This window comes from Nannospalax galili, unplaced genomic scaffold, assembly GCF_000622305.1.
Source record: "Nannospalax galili isolate Female #2095 unplaced genomic scaffold, S.galili_v1.0 scaffold1050, whole genome shotgun sequence".
Lineage (NCBI taxonomy): Eukaryota > Metazoa > Chordata > Mammalia > Rodentia > Spalacidae > Nannospalax > Nannospalax galili.
This window is the reverse complement of record NW_008329037.1, coordinates 71,787-99,176: the sequence shown is the minus strand read 5'-3', so window position 1 is coordinate 99,176 and position 27,390 is coordinate 71,787. Positions and strand designations below refer to the sequence as shown.

Sequence of the window (27,390 nt, the reverse complement as noted above, 5' to 3'; positions counted from 1 at the left end):
TTTTTTTTTTTTTTTTTTTTTTTTTTTTTTTTTTTTTTCCAGTAATGGGAGTAGAACCCAGGGACTCACACAAAAAGCAAACGCTCTACCAATGAGCTACATCTCTAGCTGCTGGTTTTTTGAGATGGAGTGGGTTTCTGGCTGCATTTGAACTTGCCGTGCAGCCCAGGCTGGCCCCTAACTCACAGTCTTCTTACCTCTGCTTCCCAACTTTGGGATCACAATCAGGTGCTCCCACATACAGCTTTCTTTTGACTTTGAAAGGACAGTTTATGGTGTGGCCAGTGATTCCTATTGCATCACCCGTCTCCAGCTTTGTTTTTAAGTACTTAGTTTAGCAACTTCATGAAGAAACATGTCCCAGGTTGAAATTTGTTTTCTCTCGTTCTTCCTTCTTGAACTCAGTGCTCTCCTGCTGGCTCCTTGCAACTCTCCACAGCCCATTGAGTGGGTGTGTCTGAAGAACAGCCTGTGTGTCCTATCAGCCCAGCATCCCTGTCTCCCATTTTCACTGACTACAATTATATGGCAATTTAACCCTTTGCCCAACAGTTCGGCCCAGTATACATCTGTTTGGCTTTTTGATGTTAAAATCAGGAGTTACACCTGGCACAAAGAATTATTTAGATCTCTACAAACATGTACTTTTTACCCTAAAAAAAATTTGCTGGTAGGGGCTATTGCTGCCTACGAGCACAGGGTGATGGTTATGTGGTCAGGTAATACAGAGGATTTTGGATCCAGAACGAATACGTTTGACCCAATTATAAGGTTTTCAGTAGTTTTCAAACTTTGTGGTGAAATGAACAAATACACAGGATATATTTTATTTTCCTAGCTATAATCATGGGAAGATGAAATTTTAAAACCTAAAAGTAAAACAAAAACCCAGCAGTGTAATTGTGGAATGGGGAGCAAATGCCATGTACTAGCGTTTGCTGGAATTCCTAATTTCAAATTGGTCTGTTCCTGAGCAGTCTGTGTATTTGGTGGTATATTTACAGAGCATGTTGTGAAGGTGACCGCTTACTCAGTTATATGCAATGATGCATGGCACAACTGTGCATGCCCATCCAGTAACACATCTAAACCAGCAGAGACGCAGGTGACTGCCTGCAGGCAGCAAGTGTGGCTGTGCTTTGTTTTTCTGATGCTTCTTTACTATAATGCAGTGAAGTGTTGGTACTAGCTTCAGGTTAAAGGCCACCTAATGCCAGACTCTCGGGTTAATTTATATGTAACTTGAGACATATGTGTGAATTTCCCCCACGTATGGATAGGAAGTTAACTATTGACATAACAGTTTGGAAAAGTATGGAGAGGATCTGCTCCATGGGCTGCTTTCCTGGCATTACCAGGGATGACAGTAAAGGAACTAAATGCAGCCTCTGTGGTCTGTGACACAAAACAACATATAAGGGCTTTGGAACCAGAAAGAACTGGATTCATCCTCTCACCTTTGTACTACTGTAACTTTGGACAGATAATAAGAACAGTATTCTCTGAGCCTCAGTTTTCCAACTCGTAAGAAAGGGGGAGGATACGCAGTACGTGAGGGCTTAAGGGCACCATTTCACACATCAGGTAGTGCGGTGCCCGCTGTGAGGTCTGTGGTACGCAGTACTGGGGCAGTTGCTATCATTTCTTACTTGTTCCCAATTTGGTTACCAAATAGGACTACATAATGAATTTTTTTTAATTACCCACTAGAGCCAGGAGTGCTGGCACCTGCCTATAATCACACCACTGGTGGAGACAGGAGGATCAGGAGTTCAAGCAAGCTTGAAGCTAGCCTGTGCAATATGAGATCTTCTCTTAAAAATACTAAAACAGGCCGGGCGTGGTGGCACACGCCTTCAATCCCAGCACTGGGGAGGCAGAGGCAGGCGGATCTCTGTGAGTTCAAGGCCACCGTGGTGAGTTCCAGGACAGCTGGGGCTACAGGGAGACCCTGTCTCAAAAAGACAAAAAACAAAACAAAAAAACAAAACAACAAAATACTTTCTTGCCATCAGTAAGGAAGCAGTTGACCTATTTTTAAACTTGGTGAACTGAGATAAAAGTTACTATGTAAGAGGCTGGAGAGATGGCTCAGCAGTTAAGAGCACTGACTACTCTTGCAGAGGACCCAGGTTCAATTCCCAGCCCCTGGAATCCAAGGCCCTCTTCTGATCTCCGCGGCCTTGCACGACACGGATGCACTCACATACATGCAGGCAATACACTCATACATATAAAATAAAAATAATAAATAATATATTTATTTAAAAAGTTACTATGTAATTTAAATTCCTGGTTAATGCTGGAAGAAACCATTGAGTATAAGAAAAATACAGAGAGAAGGGTTTCTTTTAATAGCCCAGCTGTCAGGTTACTGCATAGACTGCTTTTGTCTAATGCTTTAATGCACTTTGAGTAGATTTGCTATTGATGACCAAAGGACGTTCCTGCTTTCGTACTGTCCTACTGTCCTGATAAAAAAGCTGAGATGCAGGAAATGGGGTGTTCCCAAGGAACCCCCGTCCCTGAACCTCCTATAGTACCTAGAGGATGCAGGCTGAGTTCCCCTCCAAGCATCACAGCCTGCCACAACAGGTGGTTAGGTCTACTGTTTGTCAGATGAGGGGATTAAGGTCTAGCTTAGTTATGGATGTGCCAGGCCCCTGAAGCTAGATTTGAAAACTTTAATCTGCCATCACTCATAACTAGGCTAGTATTCATTTGTTTTTTTATTTTTGTTCTTATTTTATCAGTGTGTCAGAAAGCCCAATGAATCTTACTTGCATTTAATTAACAAATGGTAGATTCTAGAGAATACTTTTGGAGATTAGTTATTTTGGATCAAATAGTATTTCAGTATTTGTTGCCATGCGAGTTAGAGAGCAATCATACTGCCGATATTTAATTAAAATAACTTATCTATACTGGTCACTTTCCTTCTAAAACCATTGTTATTTTTAAAAACCAAGTATCTTCCAAGCTGGGTGTGGTGGCACATGCCTGTAGTCCCAGCACTTGGGAGGCAGAGGCAGGTGGATCTCTGTGAGTTTGAGGCCAGCCTGGTCTACATAATGAGTTCCAGGACAGCTGGAGCTACAGAGAGATCCTGTCTCCTTAACTGTTTTCGTTAAACACAAAATGTGGTTTTTTTTTATTTTTTTTTATTTTTTTTGCTTTTTTGTTCACCAAACAAAAAATGTAGTAAAGAAGCACTGGAGAGTTGAGTCAGTGGTTAAGAGCATTGGCTGCTCCTGCAGAGGATCTGGGTTCAATTCCCAGCACTCACATGGTAGCTAACAACCATCTGTAACTCCAGTTCCAGGAGATCCAACACCCTCTTCTGACTCCTTGGGCATTGCATGACAAACGTGCACACACATGCAGGCAATATACTCATACACATAAAATAAAAGTAATAAAATGTAGTAAGGAGGTCAGTAAGGAAAATTCAACTTTTGCTGCTGTCTGTCTTGGTTTTCCTGTCTTCTTTGTTGCCTGTAAAACATAGGTCTTCTTCTTCATGTGACAAGCATGTTTTCTAAATGTATGCATGGGTGCCCTTCTCTATTAAACTCTTTGGAGCTGTGTATCCAGTTCCTCCTATCTGGCTGCTGGCTTCCAAGCTTCTGACTGCTTCCTTGCTTCCAAGTTCTCATCTGCTTATTTGAATTATTTCTCTTGCTCTTTTTCTGTGCTGTTCTTTCCTTTGCTCCCCTGCCTAAACCCAGGCTCTAGAGAAACAGAAAGAACACATTGCCTGTCTCAGGAATGAGCGAGATGTGCTCAGAGAGGAGCTGGCTGACCTGCAGGAGACAGTGAAGACAGCAGAGGTATGTCAGCCTGAGCCTGGGCTCAGGCCCTCACTGTAGTGCTCTGCCTTCTTCCCCTCCTCTTGCCATCTTTCCTTCCTGAATATGGACAACAGCCTTGACATAGTGGATTGAGCCATTTCCTCTACAAAGGTTTATCACATCACTAATTCTAACTAGTTTTTACCCCCGGCAAACATACACTGTTGCAGAGATGCCTCAACAGAACTTGTTTCTGTGTGAGCCATCTTGTGTGATGTAAGTGATTTCTTTCCCACAGAAACATGGTTTAGTTATAATCCCAGACGGCACTCCCAATGGTGATGTCAGTCACGAACCCATGGTTGGAGCCATTGCTGTTGTGTCTCAGGAAGCTGCTCAGGTCTTGGAGTCGGCAGGAGAAGGACCACTAGGTAAGATACTGGTTGCAGTTTGGTCTTTGATTAATGTTGAGCCTCTAGCTTGGAAAACAAAGACATATGTGGACTATTTAGACAAGGAAGAATCTGGACACATTGTCCTCAGACATCCTTGCTCTTGGGAAACCCACAGTTGGGTTATCTGAGGCATAGCTAAGAGGCCCCTGGGTAGAAGTGGTGCCAGCATATGCATGCTGCCTTGGCCTAAAGCAGACTTTATACAGAAGCCCAGCGTGCCCCACCCAGTGAAGCTGCAGGCTGGCAGGAGTTCCCAGCATGTTTTCAGCCTCCTCCTAGACTGCCTGGTCTTAGGCGCCACAGCTAATCCCCGGGTCCTGTAGCTCTCGGCCACATTTCTAAAGGCAAGAAATAACTAATGGAGAAGACAAGTGTTGGAAAAGTGTAATTTCTAGAACTGTTAAAACTGACCCTTTGAGAATCTAGTGACATCTCCCTATGAAGTCAAAAAGGGGGCCATCCATTTCCCCCTGCTATGGGTCCCCAGAGGAAGCTAGCAGAGAGAGAGATACTGTGCCATCCTCTCACTGTTGGTTTTTTGTTTGTTTGTTTTTCTTTTCTACCTTGTTTTTGTGTGTATTTAGTTTCTCACAGGGGTGTGAAGTACTGTAAGATAGTACAAGTTAAGAGCATTTTAGAGTTAGTGTATACATTGTGTAATGTGCATAAATCTTGAAATGTAATTGATTGTTGAGCACCTTGATATAGGGTATGGGTAAGCAGGAGAGAAGATCTTGCAGGTGCCCCCAACCTTTTGACATTTGACATGACTTCATTTATAAAGTCCATGCTCAAGAACTATACAGTTGGGTTACCAAAAAACCCCCAGAAAATCTCAGAGTCTCATGATGTTTTAACTAAATTTTAAATTTTGTGGTGAGCCACATTCATAGCTATCCATAGCCTGATAATAGGTAGAAAAAGGATAGCAGTGGGCAGCTCAGGTATTCCTCTGTCTGTTTGAAGGGCTGAAGCAACTGACAGGGTCTGTGGCCCTCGTTGATTATGGGGCAGTTGGTCAGGTGGAGCTGCTTCTTTAACTGAACTACTAAGGGTACCTACTCAGCCCAAGGAGCCTATTTCTGCTTAGGAAGACACAGCCTTTTGCACCAGCCTCAGATTCGCTTTTGGCCACCTCGTGTTGGAGTCCAGGCTCCGTATGCCTGGTTTTCTTGTATTTTTTTTTTTTCCTGGTCTTTTTGGGGACAGGGTCTCCTGTAGCCCCAGCTGGCCTGGAACTCACTATGTAGACCAGGCTGGCCTTGAACTCACAGAGATCTGCCTGCCTCTGTCTGCTGAATGCTGGGATTAAAGACATGCGCCACCTTGCCTGTCTTCTTAAATTTAAATCCACCCTGGATTTCTCCAGTTTTATGTTGATGAATCTTAGAGTATCTGACTCCTCCCCTCAGTGCATGGCCTTTGGAGGACTGCTTCCTGCAGCCTTGTGCTGCTTTCCTGCTCAGCCTGCCCACGGTCCCTCTCCTGCTCCATAGTCTCCTCTCCTATAAAGGCTGAAGACTTTGTGAACTCACTGCTGAAAACTTGAAGTCTTGAAACAAAGAAGTGGCTCCTCCATACTTCAGCTGGTCTCTGGCAGAAAATCACAGCCTTGAGAACAAGTATTTTATTTGGTGATGAATTTGGGATAATAAAGTTTTCTTTTACATTATAATTAAGGCCTTTATTTCTCCTCTTCAGCGTTGTAATATGATTTACAAGCTGTTTGCTGCTTATGAGTATGTGGAATTTGTTGTTTATGTACCACACCTTTACAAATTCAGTTCATACCTTTTGTTACTTGTTTTAGATGTAAGGCTACGAAAGCTTGCTGGAGAAAAGGAGGAGCTACTGTCACAGGTAGGCTTTGTTCTTGTGGCAGTCTCATCATTTCATCTGGGATAGGTGGTGAGAGACAGTAGTACAATGTTCATTAGAAATTAGAAATACATTGATTTCTAACTTCAGTGCTTCAAGTAAGATTTAAAGTATAAATGATCACTTACAGTTTTTCTTCGTTTTTAACATTTTATTTACTACTTTACTTTTTATGTGTATGAGTGTATTGCCTGCATGTATGTTAAGTGCAACTGTGTTATGTAGTGCCCACAAAGGTCAGAAGAGGGTGTCGGATCCCCTGGAACTGGAGTTACAGATGGTTGTTAGCTGCCTCTTGGCATGCGCCACTTCTGTGTAATGCTGATGCTGACTCCATTTGCTGACATTCACCTACAGAAGATAAGCCCCTGCCACATATGCACACACTTCCTCTAGTCCCTTTCTTTTTTCCCTTTGAGAAGGTGTCTCCCTGTAGCCACAGCTGACCTGGAACTCAGTATATAAACCAGGCTAGCCCTCCTATGTTCTGGGATCACCTTTCACTTCTTCCACAGCTACTTGTTTTCCCTGGAGTTAACAGTGTGTTAACTTGCTCCATATGCCTGGTTTTCTTGTGTTTATCAATAAGTTGGCCACAGTTTTTTTGTTTGTTTTTTTGGGGTCCTTTTGAGACAGGGTCTCCCTGTAGCCCCAGCTGTCCTGGAACTATGTAGACCAGGCTGGCCTTGAACTCACAGAGATCTGCCTGCCCCTGCCTCCCAAGTTCTGAGATTAAAGGCGTGTTCCACCATGCCTGGCAGGCCAGTTTTAAGCATTAATTTAAGCCCACTCAAAGGTTCTGATACACCAGATTCAACCCATTCTGAACTAGTGGTCCATTCCCTTGGCACTGATGTGAACTCACCTCCATCAGCCTGCAGGGACTTTCTCTGCCTGTGGTTTGAGTTGGGTTCCCTTTTCCCAGTCTTTCTACCCTCCTTTCTTCTTCATTCTCTTGTTTTGGTACATATTCCATTAGCTCCCTGACAAAAGAGCATGTGGACTGTTATTTTTTTCATGACCTTCAGGCCCACAGGTGTCATTTTCCTTGAGAGTTTTTTTTTTAAAATATTTTATTGGGCTGGAGAGATGGCTCAGTGGTTAAGAACACTGACTGTTCTTGCAGAAGACCCGGGTTCAAATCCCAGCACCCACATGGCAGCTAACAACTGTCTGTAACTCCAGTTCCAGGGGATCCGGCAGCCTCTTCTGTCCTCCGTGGGCATTGCACAACATGGGTGCACTTACCTATGTGCAGGCAATACATGCATACACATAAAATAAATAAAAATTTTAAAAATATATTTTATTTGTTGGTTTTGTCATGCAGTGCCCACGGAGGTTAGAATAAGGTGTCAGATCTTCTGGAACTGGAGTTACAGATGGTTGTTAGCCACCATGTGGATGCTGGGAACCGAACCTGGGTCCACTGCAAGAGCAGCCAGTGCCCTTAACCACTGACCCATGTCTCCAGCCCTCCTTGAGAGTTTTTAAAAAGCTGCATCTTCGTTGTCCTGTCTGAAAGGACAGTTGCTTAGACTTCTGACATAGACTGGGTAAAGTGCATGTCATGCAAGCCTGACAACCTAGTTTGATCCCCAGAACCCACAAGTGGACGGAGAGAACCAACTCCACAAAATTGTCCTCTGATCTCCATGTAAGCACATGCACCATGCCTGGCAACATGGTTGTTTTTATGGGAGCACCAGGTCCAGGGGCTCACTCCTTTTTCTGTTTGTTCATGGTTTATGTCTAGTACCTAGAGCTATGTCTCATAGGAAGAATAGTGTTCGAATGAATAATTTTAATAATTTGCTGATAGAAGGAGGATCTGCTTTGTTCTGTGATGTGGCCACTGAGTCAAGCATCTGCTTTACTTAAGAGAAAGACTTGAGGCTAGGGAGATGGACCTGAATTTGAGTTCCCAGTACACATAAAAAGCCAGGTATGGCAGTGTGTGCTTATAGTCCTAGCACTGGGAAGGCAGAGACAGAAGGATTCCTGAAGCTTGCTGGCTAGCCAGCCTAGCAAAATGGGTGAGATCCAGGTTCAGTAAGTGACCCTCATCTCAAAAAATAACATAAAAAACAATTAAGGAAGATACCTGATGCACACAGATGCACACACACAAAGATACTTTCTTTCAGTCAGGCCTGGTGAACAGGTCCATAATCCCAACTACTTGGGAGCATAAAGCAGGAGAATTGTAAGTTCAAGGACCACCTGGGCTACAGAGTAAGCTCTAGTTAGCCTGGGAAACTTAGACCCTATCCTAAAGTAAAAAGAAGTCTAGATATCAAGCTCGGTGGTAATGGTAACGTATTTGCCTAGTATGTCTGAGGTCCTAGGCTCCATCCCCAGTATCACACACAAAAAGAGACAGAGACAAAAACACAGAGACAGACTGTAGTCTCAGTGGTGACTTTTCTTTCCACCTCAGGTTAGAAAGCTGAAGCTGCAGTTAGAGGAAGAACGGCAGAAGTGTTCCAGGAATGATGGCACATCTGGCGACCTAGCAGCACTACAGAACGGCTCAGACTTGCAGTTCATCGAGATGCAGAGTAGGTACCATGGGACAGGCCAGTCTGCACCAGCACATACAGTGTGTCCCTGGAGAAGAGCAGGAGCAGGCTGCTGGTGTCCAGAAGAGTAGTGCTAGTGACCTTGGAGCTGAGTGAGGCTTTCTCACCTGTGAGCCCCAGTGATGACAGAGGGCCAGTGGCTGTCTTCCTGCACTGCATGTGATCTCAGAGTTCCCGTTTGGAGTGCCTCCATTTGAGGTTTTTCTTTAGAATTCATCTTGGATAGTTGAAGATTTAAGACCAACTCTCACTAATGTTGAACAGTTTCTGAAATTTCCTGGTTTGTCAAAAATTAATCTTAAGATGGAATTTTTTTAGAAGGCCACAGAATATAGTTTGCCCAAATTATTTTTATCCCTTTCTACTTTGACTTATATTAATAGTTTTACATGCTGTGTTCCTACAAAATCCCACAGCTGTTTCAGCAGCATTCGCATTCTTATGTGGCCAGCTTGCTAGTGGTACTGTATAATAGAGAAGCAAAGGACTTTTATTTTCTTATTTGTAGTGGCTTTTCTGATAACTAACTTTAATCTTGGCTCTTTATGGCCTTTTCATTGAAACAATCTGAGTTAGGTGGATTAGAAGGATTTGGGGATCAAGGCTTATTAACACTAACTTTTAAGATCAGCATGACTTCTCTTTTTTTTTTTTTTTTTTGGTCTTTTTGAGACAGCGTCTCCCTGTAGCCCCAGCTGGCCTGGAACTCACTATGTAGACCAGGCTGGCCTCAAACTCACAGAGATCCGCCTGCCTCTGCCTCCCAAGTGCTGGGGTTAAAGGCGTGCTCCACCACACCTGGCTGAAGATCAGCATGACTTCTTTTGCACCTCAGCTAGGACTCTCAGGATGTTTCCTAATGAGCATTTTGTTCTAGAATATAATTTTGGTGTGGTGGGACAGGAACATGCCAGGTGGGTGGGCTAGTTAGGAAGCCCTGAGCCAGTACAGTGGCTGCCAGCTTTCTAGAGAGCTCAGTGAGATTTGAAAACTGGCCTAAAGAGCAAATTCAAAAAGGAACCAACTTGAAGAGAAGACTCGTACGGATGTGATTGCTTCCTAGAGCTAAGTAGGTACTGTAGGTGGGTTTGTACACAGATAGAGGTGTAGAAGGAAGGTACTTGAGCAGGCCTAGGGAGGCAGGGCCTGGCTGCTGAAGACTAAGCAAGCACATCTCTGACCAGAGCCCAGGAAAAGGGCTGGAGCAGCTGTTGGTTCTGGAAAGCACCTTGGTCATTAGTGAGTCATGTTTCAGAACCACATGAAATGAATGAGAGGGGACTTGTAAACAGTAGGGAATTGGTGGTTTGAAAGGGAGAAGGAAGCTGCACATTTTGATAATCAAAAGGCTTCTAAGATGTGGATATGGTGGCACACGCCTTTATTCCCAGCACTTGGGAGGCAGAAGCAGTGGATCTCTGTCAGATTGAGGCTAGCCTGGTCTGCATTCTGAGTTCCAGATGGACTGGGGCTACAGGAGACCCATGAGGAAAAAAAAAGCTACTGGGGATATGAATTTAAAAATAGGACTCTAAGGGCTGGAGAGATGATGGTTGGGTGGTTGGGTGGTTAAGAACACTGGCTGCTCTTGTAGAGGACCTGGGTTCAGTTCCCAGCACCCACTTGGCAGCTAACAATTGTCCTTAACTCCAGCTCCGTAGGATCTGATTTCCTTTTCTGGCCTCTGGGGGCATTGCATGACACAAATGCACTTAGATACATGCAGGCAATACACTCATACACACAAAAAAGAATAATAAATTTTTTTGGTCTTTCCTTTTTTTTTTTTTGAGACAGGGCCTCCCTGCAGCCCCAGCTGGCCTGAAACTCACTATGCAGACCAGGCGAGCCTCAAACTTATAAAGATCTACTGCCTCTGCTGGGATTAAAGGCATGCACCACCACACCTGGCAATATTTTTTTAAAAATAGGACTCTGCAGCTTCTGTTTCAGAGTTCATGAATGGAATGTTCTTTCTACTACCAGAGGTATCCTTAGGAGGTGGTTTGCAACCTTATTTTATCTTACTTGCTTTTTTTTTTTGTTGTTGTTGTTGTTGTTGTTGTTGGTCTTTTAGAAGCAGGGTCTCCCTGTGGCCTCAGCTGTCCTGGAACTCACTATGTAGACCAGGCTGGCCTTGAACTCACAGAGATCCATCCGTCTGCCTCTGCCTCCCAAGTGCTGGGACCCTAATTTCTAAGCTTTCTTATTTCTTGTGTACAGTGTACATCAAATGATTTGTAGCTGTTCCTGTAACATTACCACAGCATGCTATTAAAACATTTTTCTCAGCAAATACTTATTGGAGCATGCACTGTGCAAAGCAGTGGGTCGATACATAAGTGAATTTAAGAAGGCTAAAACACGGCCCCTCTCTTTCATATACAAACAATATTAAAAAGCACAATTATAAAAATAATGCAAATAAAACACAACAAGGGAAGAAAGTTACATAGTTCACTAGAGTCATGGAGATGAAAATATTCATCTCACTGAAGGTTGGTTAAGACTTAAATCCGTGGTGGGGTGACAGTGTGAGAGTGTAGAAAACACTACCTGGGAGATGCCAAGTACTGGGCTAGGTTCAGACAACCAGGGGGCCCAGTCCCCTGAGCACAGAGGCTTCATAGGCCCCAGGTCAATGAGGTTGGCAGAGGCCACTGCCATCCTGTGAGGTCCCTTTCTCAAAGAGCTCTTCACACAAAGAGGCAAGGAAGGACTTTTCTTCTAACTTAGTCCTCAGGATACTGCTGAGTGTAAATGCTGGAGCTTCTTACAGTACACAGTCCCGAACCCAAGCTGCATGTCCTCCGTATGCCACCAAAGGTGCTGCTGTCAGGTACTTCACACCTCCATCTCTGGGAGATGACTCTAATTCATTATTATCTTCTGTTTTAGGAGATGCCAATAGACAAATTAGTGAATACAAATTTAAGCTTTCAAAAGCAGAACAAGACATTACCACCTTGGAACAAAGTGTAAGTATTTTTCTGAGGTACCAAATGATTGAAATGCTACTAAATGCCATTAAATGGCCCTCATCCTCCTACATCCAAGCGGCTAGTCCTATGAGTTTCTTTGGGTGGCCTTGGCAGCTGGATCTCTACCAAAGCTCCATATTATAGTTGAAAAGCCACCAGAGAACATCTGGCTGGGGTTCAGCTTTGTGTCTGCTCTGTAACATAAGACTGGGCCAACAAGATGGCTAAGTGGGTGAAAGCACTTGCTGCCAAGCCTGAGTTTGATCCCCAGGATCCACATGTTGGAAGAAAAAAAAAAAAATGACTCCTGCAAGTTGTCCTGTGACACACACAATAAATAGATGTAATAAAAATTTTCTTTGAAGCTTAGGACTTTGCATCTACAACTTTTTTGTAGGTATGAACAGAGAAATTAAGATCAGAGCCTACTGAAGAATCCCTTAGTGTACATTTCAAAAAGTCTAAGACCTTAACATGGGAAATTGGCCCTGTCACCATTGGCTCTGCAGCTGCCCTTTTCCCTGAAGGCCCTTGATTTATGGAGAATGGTCAGAGACCCAGGGCTTCCTAGTGACACAGTTTTTCCATCTTAGCTGCCAAGCAATGGTGGCAAGTCCTAGAGGCCTTGTGTTCATATTCACAGATCAGCCGGCTGGAGGGACAGGTGTTGCGATACAAAACTGCTGCTGAGAACGCAGAGAAAATGGAAGACGAACTGAAAGCCGAAAAGAGGAAGCTACAGCGAGAGGTACTTGTGTTGCTATGCTTCTTAGAGAATGCACTCCTAAAAAGAAGGCATCCTATAGAAAGAAATCCTTCCTTCTCTGAGGATGTTGAGTCAGGGTTGCATCATAAGAGAACTTCATGGAGTTGCTTCCTCTCTGTGCTGGTTTTTGACCTGCACAGTAACTTTTACTTTGCAAGTAAAAATGTAGTTTTTGGTTTTGCTTCAGATTACATCAGGTTCTGCAACTTGTACCTATCTTGGTTTGTGTTTAAACAGTCCCCAGCATCATTGTTTAGTACTTCTAGCTGCATGGACCAAAGAAGGCTGTTTGGGGACCCCATACAAGGTCATCACCATTAGCAGGGCTCCCAATTCCCAGAAAGCCGAAAGGAACACTGGGTTTTCTGAGCATGTACAGTGACTGTGCTCTCCCTGTCTCCAGCTACGAACAGCACTGGACAAGATTGAGGAGATGGAGATGACCAACAGCCACCTGGCAAAGCGGCTAGAGAAGATGAAGGCCAACAGGACGGCCCTTCTAGCTCAGCAGTAGGGAGGCCACCCTTCGACCTGGGTGCTCCCTGAGGCCCTGCCCAAGAGACTGACTCTTTTGTATATTGACACAAACCCCTTTGAGTACTGTTTGAGTCTTGTCATTAAAAACAGCTACCTTTGTATTTTAATTTATGAGAATGAAGCAGGTTTGAATCGTCATGAATGAACGCTTTGGATTTTGTTTGTAGTTCCATTCTAGACTAAGAACTAGTCCTTGCTCTTTTATTTTTAATTTCCGTTAACTGCAGAATCACATTTACTCGCGGTTTTCCTCCAGCTGCCCTAGTGACTGGGCACTTGGAGGCTTGGCAGGTTCTGGAGGACAGCTGTTCTGAGTGCTGAGATACTTGCTGGAGACCTCAGAAAACACAAGTGCCTTCTCCACAGTGCAATGCAGGCTTCAGAGATCGAGCAGCTAAGGTCTGCTTCTATCAGAGCATTTATATTTTAGTGAAGAAATAAGTTCAAGGGTGGGGAGTCTATATTTCGCTCAAATTTGTATGTTTAGAGGAAAAAGCTTTACTTTGCAAGTAAAAATGTAGTTTTTGGTTTTGCTTCAGATTACATCAGGTTCTGCAACTTGTACCTATCTTGGTTTGTGTTTAAACAGTCCCCAGCATCATTGTTTAGTACTTCTAGCTGCATGGACCAAAGAAGGCTGTTTGGGGACCCCATACAAGGTCATCACCATTAGCAGGGCTCCCAATTCCCAGAAAGCCGAAAGGAACACTGGGTTTTCTGAGCATGTACAGTGACTGTGCTCTCCCTGTCTCCAGCTACGAACAGCACTGGACAAGATTGAGGAGATGGAGATGACCAACAGCCACCTGGCAAAGCGGCTAGAGAAGATGAAGGCCAACAGGACGGCCCTTCTAGCTCAGCAGTAGGGAGGCCACCCTTCGACCTGGGTGCTCCCTGAGGCCCTGCCCAAGAGACTGACTCTTTTGTATATTGACACAAACCCCTTTGAGTACTGTTTGAGTCTTGTCATTAAAAACAGCTACCTTTGTATTTTAATTTATGAGAATGAAGCAGGTTTGAATCGTCATGAATGAACGCTTTGGATTTTGTTTGTAGTTCCATTCTAGACTAAGAACTAGTCCTTGCTCTTTTATTTTTAATTTCCGTTAACTGCAGAATCACATTTACTCGCGGTTTTCCTCCAGCTGCCCTAGTGACTGGGCACTTGGAGGCTTGGCAGGTTCTGGAGGACAGCTGTTCTGAGTGCTGAGATACTTGCTGGAGACCTCAGAAAACACAAGTGCCTTCTCCACAGTGCAATGCAGGCTTCAGAGATCGAGCAGCTAAGGTCTGCTTCTATCAGAGCATTTATATTTTAGTGAAGAAATAAGTTCAAGGGTGGGGAGTCTATATTTCGCTCAAATTTGTATGTTTAGAGGAAAAAGCTTTTTTGTAAAATATTTAAATTTATATAAGAAAATGTTAGAAAAGTATGGGGAGTGTACATAAAACTTGCTTTATTGCATGGGGCACAGGAAGTCCAAGCTTATACTCTTAAAATTGAGTGGGGTCCTTATCCTCCCATATCAACTGTGCTGTACCTTGTATTTTCATCTGCTGCTTATTTGTGAAATGAAACCTCAAACAAGCCCAAGGGTTGAGGGAGGGACAGGGCAGGCAGGTAGGGAATCTGCCTGAGGAACTCATTAAACACACCTTTCTGCCAACCATGATTGGCTACAGACACATTCATTGTTACAGAAGAGTTTAGGACAAACCATGTCCAATCCTGTCTTTCCCTGCTTGTTAAGATGAAGTAATCTAGAGTACAGAGCTTTCTTTTACTTTTTTGAGAGACGGGGTCCATGTGGCCCAGGCCGGCCTCCACCTCACAATCATCTTGCTTGGGCCCCGCTGAGTGCTGAAATTCTATAAAACTCTTATGGACTTGCATTTCACTTTCAAAATTCCAGTTTGAGATTTTTTTTTCCTACTGTAGCTACTTTCGAGGTTTGTGATCCTCTTATCAGAGTCAGGGCGGCTTCATTGAGGGGTTATTGCGTTTCAGAGTGTTTACACAGAAAACATACTGGGGAAAACTCATGAATCAAAGCCACTTAAGAAAACTAGACTTGCAACTAGATAATAAAGTGAACTCAAAAGTGAATAAAATGACATTTGTTCCCCTAATAATCACCAGCCCTTCATTTTTAGGACACGGTGTCCTGAATCCAGAGGACTTCCAGTACACTTTCTAATGCTTGGTTGGGGGCAGAGAATACAGATTTATACTATCATCCCTCAGCTGGTCAGGTGATCCAGCTGACACCTGGGAGGCACCTCTTCTCTGTTCAAGGTCACTTGGCCTGTACCTTTCTTGGGCTCATGAACTTCTGATGCCTTGGTCTGCTGCCAGTCAACCCCAGCCCTTCCATGTTGCCTTGGTCTCCAATCGAAATAGTTTTCTTTCTTAAGATACTTTGTTCTTGCTGGGTGCGGTGGCACATGCCTGTAATCCCAGCACTTGGGAGGCAGAGGCAGAGGCAGGCGGCTCTCTGACTTTAAGGCCAGCCTGGTCTACATAGTGAGTTCAGGACAGCTGGGGCTACAGGGAGACCCTGTCTCAAAAAAACCAAAAAAAAAAAAAAAAAAAACTTAGTTCTTTTCTCTGAAGCTTGTGTCCCATGATCTGGATTTTACTTTAAAACCCTAGGCATTCCTCCTTGGGCTGAGTGCTTCATTTCTGTTAAGGCATGCCTAATATTTAGGCACTTAACAGTTTATATTTTTATTACTAGAATTTTACAGCAAAAGCCCTGGCTCTCAATCCCAGTAGACTAGGCTTGATCATCCATCCCAGTAGGCCAAACATAGCTGAGCAGTAACAGGCAGAGAAAGATTTAATTTAACATGGTCATGTTGGGAAGAGTAGATAAAGGGGTTCAGTAACCCAAGTTCATTTTCAAAGGGCTAACAGGATTTTATACAAAGAACAAAGGAGATAGTTTGGATAATGAACAACTGATAGAGCAAGTCATCTTGGTCAGGCCAGGGATCTAAGTAAGTTCTGGTTCTGTAGCGGTGATTGCTCACATCTCTTTCAGGGAGCAGTCTGGTTCCCAGAAGATGATCATTCCCACTCCAAAGTACAGCAGCCATTTCTTTGGGGGGGAGGGGGGAGTCTGTCTTGTCAGGCTGTTACTTGGAAATAGTTTTTGTCCCTTGTCATCAGAATGTTTCTCTTCAGTTCTATTATTCCTGAAATCCAAAGGAAGTCCAGAAGAGAATGACTCAGGATAAGAGATAAACCGGGTGGGGTGGCGCACGCCTGTAATCCCAGCACTTGGGAGACAGAGGCAGGCGGATCTCTGTGAGTTCGAGGCCGGCTAGCCTGGTCTACATAGTTCTAGGACAGCTGGGGCTATAGGGAGACCCTGCTTCAAAAAGACCGAAAAAAAAAAAGATATAAAATATAGCCAGAGAGGGACAAAGTAGTTGGTCATGCCAGCACTGGTGCTCTTCCCGTCTATCCTTCAAACAGTACCAAGAAAGTACCCAAAAACTTAGAGGGCAAGTACTCAGAGCCATTAACTAAGTGGGCAAACAAAAACTATCAGTTAAGAGACTAGATGAGGACTGTTTCAAGTTTTGTTCCTTAATAATTAACTTTGGTTACTGAAGATAATTCTCAGTTCATGTTTTCTCCATAATCAATACTGACAAATATTAGTAACTTTTCTCACTGTTGACCAAATACCTTACAAACTTATGGAAGGATGGATTTATTTTGCTGACAGAGTTGAGTCCATCAAAGTAGAACCACTGGGGTTGGGGCCAGGAGCATGGAGCTGGGACTCCTTACATCTTGGCAGACCAGGAAGGAGATAGGCAGGAAAGCTGTGCTCGGCCAGCTTCTTCTTTTTTTAATTCAGTCTTGCAGCCCATGGCACAATGCCAACCACAAGTCTGGGTGTTGTCTTCCTCAATTCACCCTGTCGGGAAACCACCTCAAAAACACACCCAGAGATATGTCTTCCAGGTGACTCTAGTTTTATTGATAGTGAAGATTCATGCCGTTCTACCCCTTCTCATTTTGGCACCCAAACATGTCACTTTTAACTACAACATGCCACACCTCTGTCCCTGTGGACTCATGGCCATCTCATAACGCAAAATGCATTCAATCCAATTTTTAAAATCCCCAGTCTTTAACAGTCTCAACACTGTACAAAAGTCCAGTTTTCTGAGACTCAAAACAAACAGCTGTGAGCACCTACAAAATCAAAAGCAAGTTTCATACTTCTAATATACAATGGCACAGAATAAATATTTCCACTCCAAAAAGAGGAAGTGGGGAAGATTAGGCCAAAGCAGGACAAACACAAAAGTCCAATGTCTGGCCTCTGAGGCTCTTGGTGGCATCATAGGAGCTCCAGTGGGCCTGTAGCTTTCCTTGGTGATCTAGTCCTTGAAGCATTTCCGACACAGCTCCTGCAGTGACATTCCCTGGCTTCAGAAGCTTCCCAGAACCCTTGGTGCAAGCCTCCTTGACCCTGTACCTCTTGTTCTTTGCATGCCTAAAAAACTGTCATTGTGCTGACAATGCTGCAAAATTCTGGGGGCAGCTTGAGGTGCCTGGCTCCCTTCTACCATGGCTGACATGGCCTCTGTCTTAGTGGCTGAACCTAGGAAAACTTTCCTGGCTGGTCTTTTTCAAAACAGAAAAACCCTTTCACTGGCACTCCTCACATGAAATTTCATTTCTCTATAGGCGGAGCCTTCAATGAGTGGGGTTTTGCCCTCAGGGCACCTATTCTTCTGACCCAAAGTGGAAGGTTTCTTTTTAGCTGTGTAATCTCTTTTAACAATTAGTTACTGTAATTGTTAAATTACTCATTTTAAACTTTTTCATGTTCCTTTTCTCATCAGACTGCATATTTTTATCTTTGTGCTTTGAATTCTCATTGTAAACCCCAACAGTGATAACCATGCCACCACCTGAAGGTTGTCTTGGAAGTGCCTCTCCCAAACTGAATCTATTACCTTTGAATTCAGCCTCCTTTAAATTTTTAGTACATGGGCAAGAAGCACAGATTCTTTGCCAGAATCTAACAGAAATGGCCTCTAGCACAGCTCCTACTAATCCTTGTTCTGTCTCAAATCAGAGGAGCTGGGAATCCATTGTCCATGTTCCTCTTATTTCCAAACTCCACCTCAATCACCCATTAAGCTCTGCATATAGTATTCCTGGGCTCCCCTAGCCTTTAACTCCAGACTTTGCCACATTCTTCTCATAAGCCTGTTCCAAAGACCTACAAATCACATGGCCAACCTTATCAAAGCAATGGCCCCACTTCTCAGTACCAAAAACAGTACCTGTTTTAGGCAGCGTTCTCAACAGGAACAGAATTAATGCACTGTGTGTGTGTGTGTGTGTGTGTGTGTGTGTGTGTGTGTATTTTTAAAGTATTTATTAGATTGGCTTACACAATAGGGATTAGCAGTCCAGCAAGAGCTGCCAGCTGGAGGTGGAGAACCCCAAAGCTTCCCAGTCCACAGAGCTGGCTGCCTCAGCAGACCCAATCTGGCACCAGAAGCCTGAGAGCTCCCTGGAGAGTCACCAGTATTGGCTCTCCTTTGGAAGGCCAAAGAAGATGGAGTCTGGGATCAGCAGCGGATGGTGGCAGCAGTGAGGGGCGCAGCAGACGCACACTTTTCCTCAGATATCTTCATATCTATGCCACTCACTCTGAGGGTGGGTCTTTCCACCAGTTAATCTGCTCTGGAAATGTGGTCACAAGCACAGATGCCTATCCTAGGGAATTCTAAATCCCAGCAGGCAAGAGCAGCTAGCACACATACTGTTTTAATATGGCAAAGTCTGTGTTTATTAACAGCTTTAAGCAGTCAGGCTTGGTAGCCCATGCCTTTACTCCCAGCAGAGGCAGGCAGATCTCTGTGAGTTCCAAGACCAAAAAAAAAAAAAATTTAAGCATGACTGTCAAGAAGGGAGGGAGAGAGATGCAGAGGAACACCCGACACAGATGCAGGCTTCTCAGGAGTTGTTCAGGGCTTCTTTTTAAAAGGCATCTGAACTGACATAGTCACCTGTAGCATCTGATAATGGACATTTACATTTACCAGAATACAGAATCAGAGCATGATTTGGGAAAACTTCAAGACCTTTTCTGGAATTTTCGATCGTGTATGGAATGCCTCATCAGATGCCCAGGACCTTTCAAACTTCTTTTGGGAGTCTTCAACACAATCTAGTATATACTAGGTGAAACTAGTCTAAAATATGAAATTAAATAAATTTATTATAAGGGTTTGGGGGTGAGGAGTGGCTGAGTTCCCTCTGTGAGAGGTCTGGGAAAGGCAGAAGACCCATGCACAGCAGAAGGAACAGGAAGCAACTGGGGGAGGGGAAGCAATGAGAGATGGCTGAGAAGCTGAGGCTCAGCAGCTGCCTCAGCTTGGGGGGCGCCCCAGCAACTACAGAAGCCAATTTGCTGGGAGGTCTACCTCCCCTGCAGTGTTGGGTGACCACAGAAGCTGCCCCTCAAAGGCTGGCCCCTGCCTCCCACCCCAAACTTGGAGCGAAAGTATAAAAGGATGAGAATAAGGGATGAAAACAGATTCCCCAGACTTTGAGAGGATGGAGGTCAGAACAGAGTGACAGGCAGAGAATAAATATTAAGCAGAGCAAAAAATGACAGGACAAACCATTTGTAGACTGCAGCTGACAACCCCCATCTGGATGGGAAGGGGGGCAGCTTTTTACAGGACCCCCCCATCTGCTAACTTCCTTCTCTCTCACTGGTGTTACCTAGGATACCCTCCCTCGGGAGGACTTTTTAAATTCAGAGAGTTTGTAACAATTCTTACTGAGAGGACCTTGGTAAAAATAACTGTTGGTAAAAGTAAAGGTTGCAAAAAGTCCTGGAAGCAAGAAGCAACCTTTTTTAATTTTTTAAAGTATTTTAGTATTTTATTTATGTGTATGAGTATATTGCCTGCGTGTGTGTATGTGCACCCCTGTCATGCACTGCCCATGGAGATCAGAAGAGGGCATTGGATCCCCTGGAACTGAAGTTATGGATAGTTGTTAGCCACTGTGTGGGTGCTAGGAACTGAACCCAGGTCCTCTGCAAGAACAGTCAGTACTCTTTAACTGCTGAGCCATCTCTCCAGGCCCCAGAAGCAACCTTTTCTAAAAAGGCCCTTTTTTTTTTCCTTTCTGGCTTCAGCTCTCTTACCTCTCTTAAAATCACATCAAGACACATCTGACATGTAGACATGAAGGAAAATGCAAATTTTTAAGTTGTATCAACAACACTGGGATACAAAGCAAGAACAATATATACGAGTTCATAAATGGTCATATTTAACACCTCTCAAAGACTTTGTACAGATCAGGTAGGTTGGCAAGCTGTAGGACGTTTCCGTCTTCTGTGAAATGCTTCGGAGGCTGAAGATGTGAGCGGATGGCTTTATAGATAACATGCTCCACTGTCCACTTCCAGGGGTTTAGAGTGGAGCCAGGCATGTCTCTCTGGAAAACAGACATGAGATACCATTTGCCTCCCCCAACACACTGGCTTCCCAGCTGACAGGATGGCCACAGCTGTCTAAAGCTTACGAAGCAGCTTCTGTAGGCCAGTCTCAGGATCCCAGTGCTCTGTGGGACCATGTACCAAGGAACGTTGGTCCCCATTCAGGAAAGAAGTACCAGCTGTAGAAGATCTACTATTTCTGATCCTGATACCTGGAAGATAACTGAGCACCAAAGGCGGGGGGAGATCTTAAAGTTGCCCTGTTTTCCTTAAAATTCCACAGGGTAATTTTGCCTCTTCATTCCTCTCCTTATAAGCCTAAGTTGTTTCACAAACAAGATGTTCTTTTTCATTTGTCCTTCCATTCCTTGAGGTACAGTTTTCTCTCGTTTTTTTTTCTAAGACAGTCTCATTATGTATGTAGACCAGGCTGGCTGGCCTCTAACTCAGAGACTGACCTGCCTCTGCTTCCTTCTGATTTCTAGGATTAAAGGTATATACTACCACACCTGGCTTCCGAGGAACATTTTTCTAACCAAATACAAGTTTAGAACAGTTTGGTAAGTGCTACTTCTCCACTGCAGTGAGACATTCCCTAGGGACTTTAGCCAGCAGAACTGGGACTAATTTCTGCTCCTACCACCTGAAGGCTCTGGAACCCCCTGAGCATGCCAACTGTCCTGTAGCTTCCTCCTCAGTAAAACAAGCCCATGGTTCACCTTGGGATGACTGCTCAGTCACTGAGATGGCAATATAGTACAGTGGTAATCCTTTAATGCCTTCCTGACCCTCCCTGCCTTCCTCTGAAATGTGATTGGAAAATAGTCACCTGACTGGAAAAAGTGACAAAGAAGCATTACAAAACCAGGTTCCTGTGTCAAGTTGGTCTTTGAGAAGGATAATGGAGATAGACCTTCCTGGGAAGACAGTGGTTAGATGCACAGTAGGGCAGACTCTAAGGCAGATGTGGAGACGGTCCAGAATTTGAAGACTTGGGCTTCGGTGCTAACAATGAGACCTGCAGTCCCCAGGACAGTCTAACCCAACAGTTCTTTTCCTCTCTGACGTCTTCATTCTAGTCTATATTTGACAGTTTCTGTTATCATTCTGGAAGTCTATGTTCTACACCAGCAGAGAAATAAAACTCATGAATAGGTAACCATTGTTGCCGGGCATAGTGGCGCATGCTTTTAAGCCCAGCACTCAGGAAGCAGAGGCAGGTGGATTGTTGTGTGTTGAGGCCAGCCTGGTCCACATAGTCAATTCCAGGCCAACCAGCACTATGTGGTGAGACTTTGTCTCAAAAAAATAAATAAATAAAAAATCTCACCATTATAAAAGTTGGGATTTTGGTACATGCCTATAATACCTGCACTCAGGAGGCTGAGGCAAGAGGATTATAAATTCAAAGTCAACCTGGCTTATGTAGCAAGTCCCTAGGTTTTTTTGGTTTTGTTTTTAATTCTTTTTAAAATGTTATTATTTTTATTTTATCTGTGTGTATTGCCCTGCATGTAGGTAAGTGCACCCACATCATGCAATGCCCACAGAGGTCAGAAGAGGCTGTTGGATCCCCTGGAACTGGAGTTACAGACAGTTGTTAGCTGCCATGTGGATGCTGGGATTCAAACCCGGGTCTTCTGCAAGAACAGCCAGTGTTCTTAACCGCTGAGACATCTCTCCAGCCCATTTTTAATTCTGTGTGTATGAGTGTATTGCTTGCATGTATGTAAGTGCACTTGTGTCATGCAATGCCCACGGAGGTCAGAAGAGGTTGTTGGACTCCCTGGAACTGCAGATCTTCTGCAAGAGCAGTCAATGACTGAGCCATCTCTCCAGTCGTCCCTGCCCCCACCACCTTTTTAAAGCTGTGTTTGAACTTTGCTATATACAGTGAAATTACAGGATTTCAGAGATGGTTTGGTCCCATTTCTTCAAAGTATGTGAGGACCTAACCCTCCTAAATGCCAACATATATTACCACAACCCTCCTAAATGCCAACATATATTACTACAGTACCTGCTGGGTTGAGAGGGTTGATTCCTCTGATATATACTGTTTCCGAATGGAGTAAAACACAGCACATTCTTTACTGAGGCTTTCAAAGCACTCCTTTTCTTCATCCCAATTCACCTGGACCAAAGAATTCAATACCTCAAGACAGGTACATTCTTTAACCTTTTCATTTCTAAACAGATCACAGGTGAAAAATGATACATGACTTCTTTAGGCATTAAAACTGTTGCTCTACCTGCTAAGTACTGCTGGGATGAATATGCCAGTGGGGTGATAAGGCTCTCAGCTATTCTGCATATCATCTTTTCAGTTCCAAATGAAGGTGTGGTCATGGACCCTCTCCCTCCTACACACACACAAACCCCACTGATTAGCACCTGCCGGTATGTACCTCTGTGGCTAGTCGAAGGATGAAAATAGGCAATCCCTCCAAAGGGGGCACATAGTTGTCGATCAGAAGCGGTAATCCAATCAAGTTCCCTTCCTGCTTGGAAAGGCCAAAGAAAAGAGGGTAAGAAATAATGGCACTGCATGTCTCTAGTACTTCTCCAGGCTGTGCCTTCACACCTGCCACTGTGCTGACCAGGTTCTAGGGTATCACTGACAGCAGAGGGGCTAAGCAGTTAAAAAGAGCCTTTGGTCATCAACAGCAAAATCTTTTCTTTGATCTGCTCAATAAAGAACATACCAAGACAGAAACTCCAAAGAACAAGGGATGAGAGGAAGATAAGACCTGCAAGGACTGAGATGTGGCTCTCCCTCACGTCTGAGTCCTTCATCCTGGGAACAGGAGAGCACGATGGACGACAGTAGCTGTATAACTTCAAAGTGCAAATGGTGAGTGGACAGAGTGTCACGAATGTCACATGCTGCTTCTGAGGGAGTCCAGCCTTCTGGTCCTGCCCTAGAATCTGACTCTTATCTACAGAATAGGACAAAAGCATGTGAATGGCTGTCCCACCTCATCAATTTCCAAAGAGAAATAGTCTGCAAGCATCTCCGCCTTCTTCTTCAGAAACTCCACAATGTATTCCGCAAGTCCTTCCTTGGGCCCATCTTCCTCTGTCCAGCCACTCTCAGGACTGTCTAAGGCCAGCATGGCAAGGTCAAAGACTGGAGCTGGTTCCTAGGAAGAAGGAAGAATGTTAGGGAGCAGGTAGGAAGCTCAAGCCCTACAGACTTTTGTGACATTTCTAGAACATTCTGAACAAGCGAATACAAATTCTTCTCAAGTACACAAAGAATATTTACCAGCAAAAGCTGTTATTCTAGGCCACAAAACAAGTCTCAGTAAGTGTAAACACACTATACATAGTTCTTTGATCAAACTGGAATCAAAGTAGCAATCAGTAACAGATGTCTGGAAAAATCTCCAAGAGAATAGAAACTAAATGATACAGTTCTAAATACCTATGAGTTGAAATAGAAACCAAAATGGAAATTAGAGGATTGAACTGAACAAGAATGAAAACAGTAGCTCAACATCTGTTGGAAGTAGTGCTTCAGGAAAACAGCACTGAACACCTGTGCCAGAACTCTGAGCAGTCACCTCGGCTTCTACCTTTTAAATATACAAGAGAAGACAAACCAAAATAAGTAAAAGAAATCAGAGCAGGTATCAATGAAACAGAAAACAAAAAAATTAGAAAAATTTATGAAGGCAAAAGTTAGTTCTTTGAGAAGAAAATAAAATGGATCAAGTTAAAAAGTGAGGCTTAAAAGAACAAAAAACAAAAATACCAACATTAGAAAAGAAGTTGTGTCATCCACCAATTTATAAATATTAACAAGAACTATTATCAAAAATTTTATGCCAAAAAATTTGAAAACAGAATAAATGGATGTTTCCAGAAGAAAAGAGCAAGGCTGGGGAGATGTCTCAGTAGGTAAAGTGTTTGCCTTGCAAGCATAAGAACATGAGTTTGCTCTCCAAACTCTGTTAAAAAGCTGTGCATGGTGGTGCACTTGTAATCCCAGCAACTGAGGAGGTGAAATAGGATGGCTGGAGCCCCCTGGCCAGACAGCTTAATCCACTCGGTAAGCTCCATGTCCCAGTGAGAGTCTGTCTCAAAAAACTAAAACTCAACAACAAAAAGACAAGGTGGATAGTTCCTGAGAAATGGTATCTAAGGTGGTCCTCTGGCCCACACACACACACACACACACACACACACACACACACACACACACACACACACCAAACAGACAAGGTTTACTCAAGAAGAGATAGATAACCTGACTAGTTCCCTCTATACCTAGTAAAGAAATTGAATCTGTAATAAAAACTTTCCCATCATGACATCTCTAATTCCAGATGACTTAACTCAAGAATTCTTCCAAACATTAAGGAATAAATATCTTTTTGAAAATGGCAAAGGAGAGAATACTTACCAAATTATCTATGAAGTCAACTATTACCCTGACACTCAAACCACACAAATAAAAAAACAATAAACGAGGAACATTAAAAAAATTTACAAATAGAGGCTAGAGAGATGGCACACAGTTAAGAGCACTGGTTGCTCTTGCAGAGGGCATGGCTTAGCATATGGTGGCTAACAACTGTAACTCCAGTTCCAGGGGACCCAACTCCCCCTTCTGGCTCTTTAGGCACATGCACACATACAGTACACATACATACACTCAGATACACACACATATGCATAAAATAATAAAATATGTATGTTTAAAAATTTATAAATAAACTGGGCGTGGTGGCACACACCTTTAATCGCAGCACCAAGAAGGCAGAGGCAGGCGGATCTCTGTGAGACGGAGATCAGCCTGGTCTACATAGTGAGTTCCAGGCCAGCTGGGGCTACAGGGAGACCCTGTCTCAAACAAACAGAAAAATAAATAAAACTTCAGGAAATGAAATCTGATAATATAAACCAAGCTGGGTTCATCCTGCATTGTAAGACTGGTTTAACAGATGAAAATCAGTCAATGTACTTCAATATAGTAATAGACTAAAAATTAAAAGTCATACGATTATCTTAGTAGAAGAAAGAACACTTTAAAAGAATTCAATATCAGTAGGGGGCACATATCTTTAATTCCACCACTTGGGAGGCAGAGGTTGGCAGATCTCTAAAGGCCAGCCTGGTCTACATAGCCAGTTCAGGCCAGCTGGAGCTACAGGGAGTCCTTGTCTCAAAAACAAAAAAAAACAAAACCCAGTATCTATTCCTAAATAAAAACTACAAACAAAGGAGAAGGGAATTTCCTCCACTTCATAAGACAACAGCATACCAAATCCAAATGACATGTAGCACGTTTCCCTGAGATCAGGATAATATGATTTCCATTCTTACCACCTCTTACTACAAGTTCTAGCAGTGCACTCAGTCAGGAGAAAGAAAGGCCACACATCCAGAAAAAAAGCTTCCTTTATTTTCAACAACAGGACAATCCATGTAGAAAGTAGAATCGATAAGAAACACCACAACTAGTCGAGTTTAGCAAAGTTGCAAGACACAACATCTGTGTACAGAATCCATGTGCATTTCTATCTTAGTAATACACAAAGGATTAAGAAAAGATTTTCCCCCCAAAGTGATCTACAGATTCAATATAATCCTAATCAAAATTCCAGAAGGCTGAATGCAAATCATGCACCCAAAACATCTTGGAATAAAAGGACTAAAATTGTAAGTAGAGTGGATCAGAGTGCATTCAATGGCACTTGCCTAGTATACACAAGGCCCTAGGTTTGATCTCCAGTGCCAAAAAATAAAGCAAAACATTCCCCCCTTCTCTGTTTTGACCATGATTTTAGAGAATATTTTTGTCTCAAGTTTTCTCAAGTAAATATATTATTAATTTCCATAATAACTGCTTGTTTAAATTGGCTATCAAGTAACTATATACCTATAAAAAAATTTTATCCCAGGCTAGAGAAATGGCTCAGCGATTAAGAGCACAGACTGCCCTTACAGAGGACCCAGGTTCGATTCCCAGCACCCACATGGTGGCTAACAACCATCTGTAACTCCAGTTCCAGGGATATGACACCTCCTTCTGACTGCCTCAGGCACTGCATGACATGAGTGCACTTGCACACATGCAGGCAATATACTCATACACATAAAATAAAAATAATAAAATATTTAGAAAAAAAACTTTATTCCAAGTAGACACTTCCATATAAATGCAGATCATACCATAGAGAAACTCCTAAGCAGACTCAGGAAAATTTATATATGAGAAGTAAGATATTACTTACTTCTTACTTGTATACGCTCCTATTTTGAGAAATGACCAGTTGAAGTTTCAAATGAGGAGGAAATAACTTACCGACAACCTGAGAACACCAAAATTGGCAAAATCATAAATGAGTATCTGGTAGAACAGCTCTTCACTGAAAATAAAAATGAAATGACTTTAAGAAGAAGCTGAGATGCTTGAGAACCAAGCAGCACAGAACAGGAGAAAAGACTCTTGAACAGGACACAGACTACCTGGCCCTGGACCTTGACTAACAGTCTAACAAGGTCTCTACTACTCAGAGCACTAGGATTCCGAACATCAGCCCTACCAAGGACTTTGCAGCCAGCTCCCACTGACAAGTTCAGAGACAAAGACTATGTCTGGCTTGTCCCATTCTCTCTGCTGCTATAAAGGTTTCTGACACTCTGTAATAAAATTTTTAAGTGTTTTGTTTGCTTTCCTTTTTACCCAGTTAACAAAGAATACTACAAATCACCTCTTGGCACATTACCATTTAAAATCATATGGAAGAGAGTGCTTATTTAGCTTATGAAGGCCTGAATTCAGTCCTTAGCACTATAGAAACAAAACAGTAAGTTTATGTTGTAAAAATTTATATGGCATGTAGCCAGACGTAGTGGTACACGCCTTTAGTCCCAGCACTTGGGAGGCAGAGGC

At 43.3% G+C, this 27,390-nt stretch overlaps 2 protein-coding genes across 12 annotated transcripts in view; one reads left to right on the top strand and one right to left on the bottom strand.

Moving 5' to 3' along the window:
- The window catches only part of Lrrfip2 (LRR binding FLII interacting protein 2), a 127,406-nt gene extending 114,274 nt beyond the window's left edge, over positions 1–13,132 (top strand). For 5 of the 8 annotated variants that reach the window (XM_029562179.1, XM_029562171.1, XM_029562175.1 and 2 more), the window contains 7 exons: positions 3,729–3,830; positions 4,090–4,222; positions 6,057–6,106; positions 8,565–8,685; positions 11,605–11,684; positions 12,331–12,435; positions 12,857–13,132. In XM_029562179.1, coding sequence (XP_029418039.1) covers positions 3,729–3,830; positions 4,090–4,222; positions 6,057–6,106; positions 8,565–8,685; positions 11,605–11,684; positions 12,331–12,435; positions 12,857–12,967 — 702 coding nt within the window. In that variant the 3' untranslated portion in view covers positions 12,968–13,132. The remainder of the gene's footprint in view (positions 1–3,728; positions 3,831–4,089; positions 4,223–6,056; positions 6,107–8,564; positions 8,686–11,604; positions 11,685–12,330; positions 12,436–12,856) is intronic. The other 3 variants (XM_008830451.3, XM_029562181.1, XM_008830444.3) reach the window with 2 other exon arrangements.
- A 7,090-nt stretch (positions 13,133–20,222) lies between these two features.
- Mlh1 (mutL homolog 1) overlaps positions 20,223–27,390 on the bottom strand; it is a 51,210-nt gene continuing 44,042 nt past the window's right edge. For 3 of the 4 annotated variants that reach the window (XM_008830422.3, XM_017797442.2, XM_029562160.1), the window contains 5 exons: positions 26,800–26,863; positions 23,465–23,629; positions 22,895–22,987; positions 22,507–22,620; positions 20,223–20,485 (listed from right to left, as the gene is read on the bottom strand). In XM_008830422.3, coding sequence (XP_008828644.1) covers positions 20,318–20,485; positions 22,507–22,620; positions 22,895–22,987; positions 23,465–23,629; positions 26,800–26,863 — 604 coding nt within the window. In that variant the 3' untranslated portion in view covers positions 20,223–20,317. The remainder of the gene's footprint in view (positions 20,486–22,506; positions 22,621–22,894; positions 22,988–23,464; positions 23,630–26,799; positions 26,864–27,390) is intronic. The other variant, XM_017797445.2, reaches the window with a different exon arrangement.